This window comes from Onychostruthus taczanowskii, unplaced genomic scaffold, assembly GCF_017590055.1.
Source record: "Onychostruthus taczanowskii isolate IOZ18803 unplaced genomic scaffold, ASM1759005v1 scaffold11, whole genome shotgun sequence".
NCBI classification, from domain to species: domain Eukaryota; kingdom Metazoa; phylum Chordata; class Aves; order Passeriformes; family Passeridae; genus Onychostruthus; species Onychostruthus taczanowskii.
This window is the reverse complement of record NW_024497629.1, coordinates 4,341,755-4,357,677: the sequence shown is the minus strand read 5'-3', so window position 1 is coordinate 4,357,677 and position 15,923 is coordinate 4,341,755. Positions and strand designations below refer to the sequence as shown.

Here is a 15,923-nt window from a genome sequence, read left to right as displayed (position 1 = left end):
TATTATAAACTTTTGTATATGTTTGGTGTAATGCCAGACTCCAGTAAAGCATAGGAGTAAGGTGTAGGGGAGTCAGCACCAGCAGCCAAGTCACAGGTGGAGAACAGAATGCCCCTTTTTAGTGATTTACCACATTCTCATCCGGTGTAACTGCTAGTGGAATTACAGCCCCAGAGAGCAGCATAGAGGGAGATGTGAACTGGAAGTGGCAGAGACGTTTGAGCATGACACGTCTCTGTGGGACCATGGAAAAGCCAGGTCTGATGAAGGGCAGAGGGAACAGCCCGACACAGCCCCGTGCTGATGCCACTGCCCACAGGCTTTCTGCTGGTGCTCCTGCAGGGCACTCCCTCTCCCATGGACACAAGTGTGCTGGGCATCAGTGGGACCTGCACTGAGCCTGTGGACAAATGCAGGGAACAAAGCTGGGAACAAAGCTTTTTCCTCAGACCCACAGAGGTCTGACCTGCAGGTCTGTCAAGGGCACACCACCCGCCCCTGGGCTGGTGTTGTATTTTTATACTAAAAACTATGTGTACTTCATTTACAATTATTTTCCAATACCTATCACCTATGTTAGACTGTCTACTTCCACTCTAAACCAATCTAAAAATGCCACCATCGCCAAGAAGATGGAGGCTAGAAAGAAGGAAGAAGGAAGAAGGACAAGGAACGCCCAAATTCCTCCATCTTGGGACTCCAAACCCCCACTCTAAAAATCCCAAAATTCTACTTTTCACCCTGTGACAACTACTATTATGCTACTTAAACTTTTGTGACTTGTAGTTCTTCATACGAAGTTGGTAATTTGCTCCATGGGTTAAGATTGAAATCCCAAGTGTCTTTGGCTTCCCATCAGGGTCTCCAAGTCCCTGTCAGGATCTTGAGCCATCCAGGGGACCCAGAGGGATGTCCTGGGTTCCAATACATTTTAGAGCAGCTAGGCTGCTGTTTCTTTGAAGTTCTGCTGGATGCTGAGCACGCTTCAGCCGCTCCTTGAGTTTAAATAAGGTAAACTTGACTGTGCAAAACAAATCAATGGCTTTGCTTGTGTCTCCCAGACTGAGAAGTGATTCTTCCTAAGGGAAGGGAAGCTTCATTCACTGCTGCAGCTCTCTGAGCAGTTAAATATGCATGTGGCCAAACGTGGTCCTTGTAAAACCCAATTGACTTCATTCAAAAAACTCCTATAAAGATGACTGATGTCACTGGAGTCCCACCAGGGATGAATTTGGCCCATGCCATTCCTCCTGTGTAGTCACTGGATAGGAATGTAGAGAAGAAAAGCATACTGAGCTCTAGGACTCCATCTCTCAACAAAACTGCCAGGGCTGGAAAAGAATTACACGTGAATATAAATTTGTCGTACACAGTCCATTAGATCACCCAGATCAGCCCCTGCTTTCATTTGCCCTCAGACGAATTGGAGTTTCTCCTTTCACTACTGAGGGTTGAGCAGGAGTTTCTACATGAGTGTGCCAAGTCTCCTGGGACCAACATCAGCAGCATTACTCCCAATTTACAGATGAAGAAATCGAAACAGGGAGGCTAAATTGCTTCAGCTTACATGTGGTGACAGAGGTAGAAAAGGTATTGAAACTACTTATGGCTCGTCGCCACTTAGGCCATGTATTCCTGTGATATATCTTTTATTTTCCCTCTCCTTTCCCCATCTCGCTTCTCCCCTGCCCCCAACCCCATCCACATTGTCTCTAGCCACACAACTGGGAAGCTGGGATTAATCCATCCCTAGGGAAACTGGGATTAATATACAACTCATGCGGAACCTTTAAAAACCCAATGATTTGTGGTCCCCTTTTCAGAGGCACATGCAATCCACAGCTGAAAAGTAACTATTTGCTGTTCTAGTGCACATTCTAAGAGAAGCTTTTGCTCTGTTTCATAAATGTACACTGAAGACCCCATCTGACAGGATTTCTTCCTGCATCTAACAAAAAAACAGGCTTAGTAGGCTGTGCAGAATCAGGCTCTTGCGGAGTACTAACAGTTTATGGGCAGAAAAAGAATGACTGGAATGCAAAGGGGGGGAAAGAGAGCAAGAGATGTGCCAACACATCTTATGTTTTCCTTCTGTAACTGGAAATGGTTAAAAAAATAATTAAAATTAAAAAATCTGTGTTTCCCTTATAAATCTTGCAGGAAAGGGCAATTAGAGTCAGGTGCCCAGTTTTTTACTCTTCAAAACTCCCATTCAGTGATGTTTTTTATGATGAAAATGCAAAATTTAAAGCAACTGTGAAAACAGAATCAGCTCTCGATTGGCAGACAGAGGCCTAAGTAAGTTTTATTCACTGCATGAATGTCAAATTAAAACACATGCAAAGATAGAAAAGAAAGAGAGAGAAGGCAATTAATCATTTTCATTGTGATCCTGATTCAAGAGGCACATTTCCCATCTAATTCCTTTCATTAATTTTGGGGTTTAGTACATCTTATCGCTTCTGACTCATGATTTCATCTTTACTTTGCTTTCCTTGGAATTGCTGAACTGATACTGCCTAGCAAATTTCAAAACTGGAGGGAAAAGGCAAACTGTTCCCCCATGCAGCTGGGAGCATGACCAGATAGATAGCCTTTGTTAGCACCAGGGCAAAAGACTTAAATATGTGTGTATTTCCTCCTTCTGGGAGGAGGAAATACACACATATTTAAGTGTAGTACAAGTGGCATTGAGAGGTTGTATGTGCATCCTGTGCTCGACATGCCTACATAGTTTTAATACATCTGTATTTCTAATTATGCCAGTTCTGGAGGTTTTCTTTTTAATTGCACATTAAAATGCAGGTCCCACGAAATTCTTGGCAGTCAGATCACCAAGCTTCAGCTTTTCAAATGAAACGCTTCTCATGCCCAGCTGGGAGGAGTGGTTTCTCCACCTTTGCGACCCCGCAGCTCTAATGGTTCCCAGGAGCCAGTTACTGACACGGTTTCTTACCTCGCCACGGGTGTTTCTGTTTCCCGGTGTTAAGGAGACAGTGGAGCGACCGTGGGAAAGCCTCAGCGGAGTGACCCGAGTCCCTTCCTCCCTCCCTGTGGACCCGACTCGGGTTTCTGCCTTGTAGCTACGACCCCTGAAAATTTGGTTCCGAGCGACAGTGCCCTTTATTTTCTCGCCCGGCGACAGGATCCCGGTGCATCCTTGTTCCCTTACTTGGTGCCAGGAGCGACACAAGAGGGACGGGGAAGTCCATCGGGGATTTTCTCTCTGGTTCTCCGTTTAGAAGGGCACGGAGGAGGATAAACCACCCAGCCTTCAGGCTGCCCTTACCGCCGCGTCAATGCTCGGGGCTGCTGGTCCGCCCCCGGCGCGGCGCGGGATGCGGTGCCCCTGGCCGGGCAGCGGAGCACGCCGGGGGCGGCTGGCGCGTCCCATGGAGCGCTCCGGGCAGCCACCCACGCCGGGGAAAGCCGGCCGCTCCTGCGGGGTTTGTGCAAGGCAATCCCTCCAAACCCCCACGGAGGACCGGGGAGAGGCGCGGGAGACAACACCTTCAAATCGCCTCCGAGAAAATCTGCCGTGAGAGCACCCCGGCCCGGCCCGGCCGCGGTGGATGCTCCTCGCTCCCGCCGGCTCCGCGCATGAGAAGCGGCGGAGCGGCGCGCAGGGCTCCGCGCTCGTCCCGCCCTCCTCCCGCGCAGGGCCAGCCCCGGCTGCCTGCAGGTTACTGCGGACTTCACCCCCCACCCCTCACTTGCTGCTTTTCAGATGCCAAAACCAAAAGTCGTCTCGCCGCGTGAGAAGAGAGTGGTGGGTGGGAAGCAAAGCCGAAGCAAAGCCAAAGCAAGCCGGCTTCAAACTCTGCCCATGCTTCCAGCCCCCGGGGCTGGATGCAGGCGTGGGGAGCACTTCTCATCCCGAGCTCCCCGAGGGCCTTCCCACGTTGGAGGTGGGTCCGCTGCCCGTCCTGCTTGTGTCTTTTCATGAGTTACGGTGCGCTGGAATGGGTGTCCAGTAAATAAGAGGGGGGAGAGAAGTTTCTCCCCCCTTCCCGTTACAATAAATTAGTTAGAACCGCACCTTTTTTCCTGTCCTTGACAGGATTCTTTGACCAAATAAAGAAATAATTACTAAAAGCGGCAGGGAGGAAGGCGAAAGGAGCCGCCCTGGGCCGAGCGGCTGGAGTCGGGAGCATCCGCGCTCCGGCCGAGCATCCGCGCCGCGGCCGCGCAGGAAGCGCTGGGCAGCTCCGAGGTCACCTCTGCCGCATCGCTAGGGGGCTTCTCTTATCGCGGGGGCACTGACTTGTGACGGGAGGAGGAAGGTTTAGGGTTTGCCGAGAGGACGAGAAAGACGGCGGCAAGAGGCGCTTCAAAGGCTCAAGCGGACGCCCCAGCGCTGCGCTCTCTCCCCCGTCTCGATCCAAAGAGGCTTCGCAGTGGAATAAACATCTCTGATCTAAGACAGCTGCCGGGAATCAAAGGCCTCCCCAATCAGCGCGGAACCGGCTGAAGATGTGACTGAAAAATGCCTTCTCTTGACAAACGCGGGAATGGGGGTGCGAAGGCGTCTCTCCCCGCAGTGCCTCCAGGCACCGAGAGCAGCATCAGTTCACCCATTACTCATCTGATTTGTTTTATAACACTTCTGACACCTAATCTTATCAGCTAATACCCACGTTTTAGCTACCCAAGACGATGGGTTTTTTTCCTCACTAGCGGCAAAATTATTGGACTCTCCCCAGATGTTTACTTTTGTCATTAAAAACAAAACAAACAAACAAAAAAATAAAAGAAAGGAAGAAAAGGAAAATTAGAAGGGGGAAAGCTAATGCATAGAAAAAGGGTCCATTGAGGAAATAACAACTTAACCAAGAAAAAAAAATAAAAAAATAAATAGGTTTTGAATATTGACAAAGAGGGTTTACCAGGGAAGAGATCAGAAACAAAATGAACACATATGTATTCCATGCAGACTTGCCTGTAAAATAACAATTTATTTTAATACTTAAAAACCACACACAATCCAGTGATAAATGTCAATTACCAATAATCAGCATAAAGTGCCAAACAGCCATACAACTTTTTTTTTTTTTTTTTTTTTTTTTTTTTTTTTTTTAATAAACAGAACTTATTGGAATGTCTCTTAATTTGAATACACTGTTCAGAAAGCCAGCATTTAAAAAAATACGCTCTCAAGTTGAGATTTGTTCTCTCACACCAGGACACACGAAGACTTTAAGTACCACTAAAACCACGTTGTGCATACCGTCAGTTTGACGTATTGCCATCTTTCTTTCCTCTGGGTTTTTTAAATAAGTCCAGAAGTTACAAATTTCCTCACAGCACACTAGACCACAAGGTAATAAAAAAGTTCTCCATGTCCCACGAACACTGATCTGTCCCAACACCAGGAACCCATGGGTCTGAGATCTGGATGCATTTTCTAACGCACGATAGGACTCCCCACTTGAGAGACTTAGGTCATTTCCAAACATTAATTTTCTTCTTTTCTGAAAACAAACTAGCAAATGAGATTTGCAAGTTGCCCCTTTCCTTGTCTTAATGCTGCTGTGATGAGAAACCACCATTTCAGTTCTTAATTGTCTTCTGGAATTCTTTGTATTTCCTGAAGTGTAAAAATAAGAAGCTTTATACAGTCAAAAAAAAAAGTATAAAATAAGAGTTTGGATTTTCTTAAGTAATACTTTTGGAAGCTACTATTTTGGTTGGTTTTTTGGGTTTTTTTTGGGTGGGGGCAGGGTTGGTCAGGGGTGTCTTGTGGGTTTTTGTTTGGTTTTAAAGAGATTCCTGTCCAACACGTGAGCACCACCTTTTGGCATAAAGTTTATCAAAGGCACAAGTCAGCTAGCACTCTCTGTATCATTCACGTATATTTTAAATTCAACATAATCTTTTCACCCACGGCTTAGGAAGTTAATTGCTTGGACAGGGAATTGAAAGGGTGCAGATTTTGCCCTTTTTAAAGTAGAAACAAAAACAAAGCACAAAGTCCAGTGCTCCCATCCTGAAAGTTTTGTTTCTGCTCTAGTTTTGGTGTAAAGTCTGAAGGGGAGGAAAAGTTCATAGAAGATGGAGATTCAACACTTAAGTTTGGCAGGTTTCAGTTCCTTTACTTGCGTGTGCAGTGTCTTGTGGACCGCTAGTGTTCTGGACTGGCAAAATCCTTTCCCGCATTCTTGACACTTAAAAGGCTTTTCTTTAGAATGGATATATCTAGAGAGAGAAAAACAATTGACATGTCAGAAATAACTGGCCTAAACTCAGCAGCGAGCCACCTGAGGGAGAATAGGCTGGACATTTCTTACACCTACTGCTGAGATTGAGAGTGTTGGAGTGCGGTTCTTGGGCAATTGTCGGTATGTACGTGTGCAAGAGAGGGGGGCATCAGAGGGTTATAGGGTGCCTTTCTTAGGGATAAAGATCTTCTCTTTTACTTTGGGGTCACCAGGCTGTATGTTTTCATGACAATTCCAAGTGATCATAGAGGCAGAGGACACATTATACAAATGGAGGGTGAAAACATCTGTAGAAGTAAAAAGGAGGCTGTGAAAGTTGTCTTTATGGTGTGAGAGAGGTATGTCTTCCATTGTGAGTTACATGGGCTCTTCCACCAACAGTGAGCAGAGGAAAAACTAGAGGGAACTCTTGGTTGGATGGGTACTTAACCTTATAAAAATCTTGAGTGTAGATTGATAACTGGGAGAGTACAAATACCCAAGAGAAAAAGAACAGGAAAAGAAAAATAGTTACCTGTGATCCCTCAGGTGATCCTGTCTTCTGAAAGCCTTATGACAAATATCACATGTGTAGGGCCGTTCATCAGTGTGGGTTCTTTCATGGATCAAAAGGTTGTAGGACTTGGTGAAGTGCCTGCCACAGAATTTACACACAAACTCCTTCTTGGTTTTGGACGGTAACCTTCCCCGCGTGGGTTTCTTTTCTGGAGACAGTTTAGTCACCTCGAGCAAAGACCCCAGCCCTGCAGGGGAGCCCTGACTGTCTGCCTGTCCCAGTTTAGAGTGGTCCTCTTGTGTGGCAGCCACTGCTAAGTTGGCAAAGTCAAAGCGGGGTTTGGCTTTGAGGGTCATGTTGGCAGCCTCTTGCTTGGGCTGGATGACATGTGGGAAGAGTGGGAAGGTCGGCAGCTGGAACCGTGCATCCACCAGGCTGGAGACGCTGGGCACTTTGGAGAAGGAGGAGCGGGGCAGATGCATGGCCGGGTAGCCCAGAGTCCACTGGTGCAGGTGCACAGCGTGCAGGGCACTGAAGCCATAGAGGTTGGAGAGGTGGTCAGAGGGCACGGCAGGCAGCCCATTGAATGCTTGCAGAAAGGAGTAGTTGGTAAGCTGGAGGGAAGGATGGATAGGCACTGGGGCCGGCAGCGTTTTACTTCCCATGGTGGCCTCTCAGGAGGAGGATCTTCGGAACAGGGGAGGAAAATATCTGGAAAACAAAGATGGAAGGGGGAAGAGGAAGAAGTAGATTTACGTTAAAACAAAAGCACCTTACCTCACCCCTCATCAATATCCCTCTCCAAAGCCATAGGAGGAGGTGGCCTTGGAATTAGAGAGGCCTAATCAAGAGGTCTTTGCCGTGAGTGTATCCCCAGATTCTCCCTCTCCCCATCTCTCTCTCGCACACAAATGTGGTACTGCATCCACAACCATTCACTTCCCAGCAGCAACCCCTGCTGAGCAGACTTCCAATGATCTTGTACACGGGGACAGCTGAGATGCCATTTTTGGCCCAAAAAGCTCAGTCATCTCCCAGTAATTTAAAATCCCTTCCTGGGTGACCTCAGCCTTTAGAAAATAGTGAGATACTGCCCACTACATCTGTCCAGAAAGCTGTGTTTAGCCCCAACTCTTGAGGTGACGCAGGGAAGGGTGCGGAGCTTGCTGCCTCGGGTCGCTCGGGTCCCTGTGGTCTGGCCTCAGCCAAGCCTCTGAGAGGATGGAGGCACTTGGATGCTCAGAACTGCATGCTCTCCCTCTTTCAGAAAAAATAAAATAATTTTGGTGAAAAAACATTATGGGGAAAATACCTGCTAAAGTCCTCCCTCTTGTGTACTGCAAAAAGAAATAGGAAAATGCTGCATTTGGATGACAAACCTGACGTGCCATTTGCTCTTCCCAGGGAGAAGTGCCTGGCTTCAAGCCTACATCGTAATCTAAGCAATTGCTTAATTAGAGCCCTTCAAAAGGCTAAAAGAGGAGGACTGGCGAGACCCTTCCCATGGGGCACCCAGACCAGCAGCTGCAGGGCCTCAGCCCTTTCCTGGGCTGGGTGCCACCACTTTGGTCTGTGTTTCAGGGTCCTGCCAAGCCCCTAGCCTCTCTTCTGGGCCAGATCCCTACATGTCCCACCCCACAAGACGGAGGGAAAAATGCTACAAGGCAGCAGCATTGAGGCACATCTGGCCCAGTCTGAAAATTCAGCCTTGGCTGCTGTCAACTATTTGGCAGGAGATGCCTCCCGAGGGTTGTTGGTGGGGACACAGCTTCCTCCCTTTGTGGGTGTGAGAGAGCACCCATGGCTTTTGGAAGAATCATATCCCTTCAGCCCAGAGAGCCTCCTCCTTACTCCGCAGTCCTCAACTTATACTCACTTTCCCCTCAGTGAGCCCTGGGATTTGCCTTCAGTGGGGCTATTTTCTGCCAGAATCACCACAGGTTTGCTGCAGTGTTCCCATGGGATCCACACAGGGTCCTTATAAGATCCTGACAGGGTTCCTGCTGAGTCACGGCAGGTTCCCCCACAAGATCCCCACAGGGGACTCCAGCAGGGTCCTTGCAGTGTTCAGATTAGAGTTCATCCCCATGTGAAGAGTAAAGCCCCTTTGGAGAAACAGAGGCAGCAAAGTACAGCAGAGCAGTAATTGTCCCTCTGAGCTGGAAGTCTGGAAAACTGGTGGTGGAAGAGGTGTAAAGACCAGGGAAACAAATCTGATTTATATGTGTGCTGTTGCCTGGAAAAAGGAGCTGCGGCTGGGAGGGTGTGAGAGGGAGAAGCTTACTCTGAGCTGCTCTATACTCCAGGCCCACCTTTCACTCTGCTTTACATAAATCAGCAGCAGGAAAAGAGACTCAAACCTTAGAGGAATTCCACTGCAATGACCCAGAATAAGAGATTGTGACATTTTTTGTTTTTCAATGGGATACATTTCTGATAGTGGCTGATTGAAAAATGCACACATTATATCCTTTATTCTCCTCCCTTTCCTCTTTTTTTCCCCCCTCTCTATTTTTTTGAGGATGGGTTTGGTTTTTTGGGGTTTTTTTTTTTTTTTTGCTGAACTATTTAGGGCTGTTGAACCAACCAAACTGCTTTGTCGCTCTACTAAGGATATATTTTTATTTAGTCAGTGCTGCCTATACACTAAGCACATCCACATCACAGCACAAATGCCCCAACTGGTGACTCCAAGGACAAAGTGCACAGAAAACACTGTTGTCCTCTCGTCTGGGTACCTGAAAATGTCTGTTTCTGTCCGTCACAATGGCTCCGCGTCTGTTTCCCTGTCTAGGTAGCTCTAGATCTCTCAAACATGAAACAGGCTACTGCAAATGAACTTTATCCCTCTTTCTTTCTTTGTATTTTTAGAAAAGACTTAATATGGAATATATAAGCAGAAATCTACTATGTCAACATGGGTAAATTCTCTCTTGAAAATATTTTAAAAATTCTCTTTCAATTTTCCCAATAAAGAACAAGGCATCAAACCACGGATAAACGCAGTCAGATCATAATAGCATCCCTTGCACCCGCCGTTTTTTTTTGTTTTTGCTAAAGCAGCTCTGTTAAATAAAAAAAAAAAAATCCTAAAAAGGATGAAAAAGCAAAAGACAACAAGGGAATAAAAGAAAAAGAGAGAGGAGAAGAAAATAAGAAGAAAAGACGAGGTGGGAGCAGGCTGTTCATGTTACTACAAGTTTTTTGGCACTTTTCCAGAAATGTAAGCTACACTTTTGCTCTGTACTACCGGGATAGTCAAAAATATGGATGAAGAGCAGGATATTTCATAAAGAAGTCCCCTCACTTCGGGACATCAAAGCGAATGTGTTTCACAGTGTAGTAGCTCTCTGGTCTCCCATTGCCCGCAGAGAGATCAACGTTTCTTTGATTTCGGTGTCACCTCCACCTTTAATTCTGCTTCATGTAAACAGATCGTTATCGGGTCTTCTTTTTTTTTTTTTTTTTTTTTTTTTTTTTTTTTTTTTTTTTTGACAGAAGAAGACCCCGAGAGTTCTCTGCTTGAATTCCCCCATTGCAATAAAACTGTTCGGGTTTTCTTTTTTTAACACAAAGTAGCTCGGTGAGTAATTAAGAACAAAACACTTGTGTTCTGACTGAAACAAAACCCACTCATGCCAAGATAAATTTACCCTGCAAAATAGGATCATAAACTTGAAAGTCTACATCTGTCTCCAGCTTTCTTACCCTTTGCCCTGTGTGAAGATACGGTAATGCTGTTGTCCAGTTGCCACTGTTTTAAGACCATTTCAATCTTAACCTTCCAGATTAAATTCTACCTACTCTGTATGCCAGGAAAAAAAAAAATCTACCCGGTTTTCTGCTGGTAGCGTAGCAAGAGGCGAAATTAAATGGATTTTTAAGTAATCTTGTGGCTAGTCGGTATTTTTCCTTTCTACATTGAATTATCAATTTCCGATGTATCCTTTGAAAGGGATATTTGTTACATTAAATACCTTTCGGTATTTTTCCTTTCTACATTGAATTATCAATTTCCGATGTATCCATTAAATACCTGACTCATAAATAATGAGGTTTGCTAATTAGTTCCACATGGAAGAATGGAGGAGGTAAATTACCCTGAAAACGTTGCTTATTTTTACAAACATGATAAAGTAGCGGGCATAAAGTGATGCATTCTTGCGAGAAACTCCAACTACAGCAATCTGGTTCTTCTATAAAAAAAAGTTCCCCGGTATTGCCTGAATTTTTTCAAGTCTGGTAGCCCTGTCCTTTCGGCTGCACGCATCGGTGTGCAGCATTTTGCCACCAGGTTGGCTATTTATTTTGTCTCCTTTGAGGGGAAGAAAATTTCCCTTCCTAAAGTTAAAACGAAGAAATGGAGCTTGCAACTTATCTGTGCTTGGGATACTAAGTGGAAAGGGAATAAAACTGCCCTTTCGCTCCGCATTTTTCGAGCGTGGTGCTCTTGAGGAATAAAATGCATTGTTCAACACAGATTTATTCAAAGTATCAATGAAGTGTGCAGAATCTATTAAAGCAGGTTTATTTGGGGCTAATTGAGCGTGAAAGAGTTAATTACTAACATTAATGAGGACTGGAAGGATTCAGTCAGCGTGTGCCTTGGATATCTCCGCTCAATCCTTATAAAATCATCATTCACATTTTATCACGAAATCGGTGTTGACAAGTCTCCCCAGACCACCACTGCGAGCGCGGGCGAATGAGGTGGGCTTTAGTTTCTCAAATAATAATAATAAAGAATAACCGGGGGCCGAGTGCACCGGAGACGGCGACACTGCCCGGGGCAGCCTTTACCCAAAGCAGCAAAGATCCCGGTGCTCGGCCCCTGGGGGCACAGCGGCTGCCGGGCGTGGGTGGGTGCCGCGGGGCGGCCGCAGGGACAAGCTCCTCCACCTTCTCCCCGCACTGTCCTTAGGCAGGTTTGGGGGCATCGTGTGTGTGCTTTTGCAATCCCTTCGGGTGCTGAAAGGCCCCCTGCACAACACTCGCCCCTGCTTTCTCCCTAGAGAAATACCCGGTGCCTCCCCTGCACGGGAATAAATCGTCCTTCCTTCCTCTCTCCCGGCCGCAGGGAGAATTTCTTGCCTCCCTACACCTCGCTTCCCAAGGCCACAGCGCGCAGAGACGCGGGCAGGGGCAAAGCTTTGCGGTGACAGCCCCGGGGGCAGCCAGGGCACGGCGGAGCATCCCCGGGCCCGGCCGCCCGCAGCGGGACTCTCCGCGGAGCCGCAGCCCCGGGGCCGCGGGCCCAGCGCCGCCTTAGGGGTCCGGCCTCCTTCTTGCTGAACTGGACCCACTGTGCACCTGCCCGGGACCCTCCTGCCTGGCTCGCGATTTATCGAACAATTCCTGCCGTGCTATAATAATCTCCAAAATGCTCTATTTTTATAGCTTCCCTGCCAAAAGCCAACTATAACAACCATACTCTAATCCTCGGCTTTGCACTGACACTTTATAGGCTCGGCCTCGAGAGAAGCTTAGTCTCTCCTGCGCTGAACTTGTTTCGATCAGACAAATATAAACATCAGGCTCATTCCTGTTATGGCCTTGGGAAGAAAGAGAGAAGGCTCTACGGATCCTGAAACACTGGAGTTGCAAGAAGAGGAAAAAAAGAAAAAAAGAAACCTCTCAGAAATAAAGAAAGAAGAGAAAGAAGTGGAAAGAAACGCCAGTAATAGAAAGGAGAAAAGCTGGAAGTTCAAGGCCGTAAAGGACATGCAGGCTTCTGTTTTGCTCGTATGTGTCATTTTTAGCTCGGGTTTGAAACGCTGCTTCTCCGCAAGGGGGGAGACACAACTTTGAAAGGGGAGGACAAATCTTTAAATAGCATCAAAATATCCGAGACCCATGTGAAGGTTTACCCCAGCCCTCCGCCCACCCCAAAGAGAAAGTCCTCCTCACGTGAACCACAATATCCACGCTTCTGCACCATGCAGCGGATCGTGGGAGGGGATGAGGGCAAAGAAAGAAAGGAGGTAGAGTAAAGGAAGTGTTTGAATCGATATCCCAACCCCCGAGGCTTGGCAAAACAAAACCAAACAGAATGAGTTGTTCTTTTTATTTACCTAATCCCGATCTGTGCTCCACCGCTGGCAGCAGTTAAAAGATCCTGGGCTAAATTGGAGCTGGTAAAATAAAATAATGGAAAAAAAAATAGGGAAAAAAAAAAGAGAAAAAAATAAAAAGAAAAAAGGAGGTTGGGCTAGGTCAGTGTCTATGCTGGCCCTGGGGGGCACAGCTCACCCCACCCACCCCACTGCTCCTCCAGCGGGTACAGGCAGATCCGAGCTGGGCCAGGTGTCCAGGTGCTCCGGCCGGAGCGGCCGGAGGTGCTCTCCCTGCTCCTGCTCCCGGAGCCGGCTGCGTGCGCTGGAGTGCGAACGCGCCCGGGAGCAGTCGCGCTCAGACTGAACCGATCCCTTCCCTCCTGCCTCCTCCTTATTTCAACCCCCCCTCCCAGCTCCCCCCTCAACCTCCCACCGCACTCCGGGCATGCGCACGCAGGGAGAAAGTTTCTGGCTGGGAAGAACCAACTTTTCAACCCGCTTCTCCGGGAGGCACAGCAGCCCGGGGCTCGCAGACCTCTCATCTCTCCCCCCTCCCCGATCCCGCAGCCTCCCCGGAGCATCTCCCCAGGGCCGTGCGCTCGGCCCCCGGCGGAGCGTCCTGCGGGGCCCGGGGTTCCCCGCGCAGCTCCCCCGGCGCCGCTCCCTGCCTGCGCCGATCCGGCCCCGCCGCTCCGTTCTGCGCCTCGCAGCTGCGAACCGCGCCGAACCGCGCCGAACCGCGCCGAACCGCACCGCTCCCGGCCGCCGCGCTGCGCCCCCTCCCCGCCGGGGAGAGCCGCGGGACAGGACTCACCGGGACCTGCCCAGAGGGCGGGAGGGGGACAAAGGCAGCAAGGATGGAAAAACTGGGGGAGGATGGAGGGAGGGATCTGCTCCCGCTGGATGGATTTAGGGACCGCAAGTGGTTCTGCCTCTCTGAGAAGATCCTCAGAGAGGATCCCGGGAGCCGCTTACCTGTGAGGGGTCCACCCCCGGGAGGACGCTTCCTCCGCCCGTTCCGTCATCCCTCCTGATCCTCACTTTCCGCCCCAGCGCCCCTGACCTGGGTGCCTTACTCCTGTCCTTCCTCCCACGGGCCGGGAGGGTCTCTCCCCGCGCCCCGGAGGGGTTCCACGGTGCGCGGAGCTCCGCGGGCTCCCCGTGGATAGGGAGCCGCAAAGCTTTGCTTACGTCCGGGCGACACAGGAAAAGCAAAATAACCCTCGAAAGAAAAAGGTTAAACGTGCTTTATAATTAATCCCGAGGCCGTAATCTCCTCGGTTATTTGTTTTTCTATTCATCCATCCATTCACACTCCTTTAGATCCGGGAAGGGGAGAAAATTGCTTGGGTATATTACATTGTCCCGAGAAGCCAGGGTAATATAATACGCGAGCGAAGACAGATCCGTCAGGATAACACGGTACCGTGCTCAGGGACACGCATGTGTCTTTTTATTGTTCATGACACTCCTGTTATTACACCTTTTTTTTTTTTTTCACCATCTCCGAAGGAAAAACAAGCAAACAAATAAAACCGAAATCAATAAAACAGCAACAAGAAAACACTACGTTATCATCCTGCAGAATAAGTGTTCATTAGCATGACAGTAGTGTGGCGAAGCAAGCCTAGCCCTGCAATTTTAACCCCAAGTACTCTCTGTCTTTATGAACAATTCGGGGTCCAACACTGCACTCTACTCCAGGCAGGCGAAGGGATTTTCGTTCCTTTTTTTTTTGTAAACGAGTGGCATTTTTATGAGGCAGAGGAGAAGCAAAGACCTTCCCAGTCCTTCTTCTGTTCTCTCGCGTTTCGTGTTGTTATTTTCTCTCTTTCTTTATTATAACCCTCACACACTCAACTCCCCCTCGCCCCCCCTCAAAAAAAAAAAAAACCAACAAACCAAAAACCACACACTTGTCCCCCTGGACAAGCAAAAAAGAAAGAAAGAAAAGAAAGAAAGAAAGAAAGAAAGAAAGAAAGAAAGAAAGAAAGAAAGAAAGAAAGAAAGAAAGAAAGAAAGAAAAAGAAAATAAAAAGACAAAAAGACAAAAAGGGAAAACCCTCAAAACCCAAACCCCTAAACCTCGTACTAAACCTCGTATTTTCGTTCCTGTCTAGAATGTGATCCTGTGTCCGGTGCTGTAAGCTGGCTTCTTTGAATAAGTTCACATTTTCAAATATAGTTTCAGTTCAGTTGTCTGAATACGAATGTAAGATTCCCAAGTGACCCCAGACCAAGATACAGACCACAGATAGGCTCTTCTAACTGGAGATGTATCTTTTCCCATAGGAAAAATCTTGTTATAGCTGAGGGTGGCTGCATGCACTAATAAAACAAAAGTCGCAATTCTCTTTAGAGAAATAGCAGATGAGCTGAGACGGTAAACACAAAACCAGCTACGATACCTGCACGTGCTGCCTTTGAAGGAAAAAAAAATAAATAAAAACCATGCACTTCCAGGTACAAACCCCATCATTCTGAAATAAATACTTAAACATCGAAATGCGTGGCAGTAAATGATCTCATTGTCTACGGGGGAGGGAGACACCAAAAAAAATTATTCCTACGCGAAAGTAGTTTATAATCACAGCAGATCGCTTCTATTCTAGAAGCTGTAGCTGAATGCTGTCTGGATAGTGGGTCGTCTAATATTTACGTATTTGTTAAAAAATAAAAATATTTGGACTTGTCAACCCACTGGCTCTAGAACTGAAGTTTCAGGTTAACTCTCTTGTTAAGTGCATTTGTTTTAAATATATGGCTTTTAAGTTATGAAGCGTATGGTGTTCCAAAACCTTTATTCTCGAATGGATTTTTATGATGTCCTTTGCTAATTTGCATTATGTCAACTTCAGCGGTGGGGAACCTAATACGGGAAACGGGGAACAAAACCACTCCGACATGCAGGGATATGCTGCGCTTTTCCAAAGCAAAGATCTGCTGTCGATTAGGAATGTTACGACTTCAAGAGAATTGTGAAAAGTGAAGGCATCTGCTCCCAAAGCTAGCCACGTTTGTAGGATTTAGACGTGACAGCGAAACCCAGTTCGTTGCAAGAGAAATCTGTGGGATGACTGGCGAGACCGGAGCCCCCACTTCTGTTTCCCACCTGTATCTCCTTCCCAAAATCATTCCCGTCCCTATCCTGTCCCA

At 47.5% G+C, this 15,923-nt stretch overlaps 1 protein-coding gene across 1 annotated transcript; it reads right to left on the bottom strand.

The window, feature by feature from the left end:
• Positions 1-4,935: 4,935 nt before the first annotated feature.
• Positions 4,936-13,112, bottom strand: OSR1 (odd-skipped related transcription factor 1). Its single transcript, XM_041420864.1, has 3 exons — positions 12,786-13,112; positions 6,733-7,425; positions 4,936-6,195 (listed from the first exon to the last, which is right to left on the bottom strand). Exons 2-3 carry the CDS (start codon positions 7,377-7,379, stop codon positions 6,060-6,062), a joined length of 783 nt encoding a protein of 260 aa, XP_041276798.1. The 5' UTR covers positions 7,380-7,425; positions 12,786-13,112; the 3' UTR covers positions 4,936-6,059.
• Between the last annotated feature and the right edge of the window lie 2,811 nt (positions 13,113-15,923).

What these genes read in the sequence shown, in the direction of transcription:
- OSR1 (XM_041420864.1), bottom strand. Translation starts at nt 7,379, where the DNA reads ATGGGAAGTAAAACGCTGCCGGCCCCAGTGCCTATCCATCCTTCCCTC. An exon ending in GATCACCTGAGGGATCACAG is followed by an intron (nt 6,196 to 6,732) that starts GTAACTATTTTT and finishes TTCTCTCTCTAG; the next exon opens with ATATATCCATTCTAAAGAAA.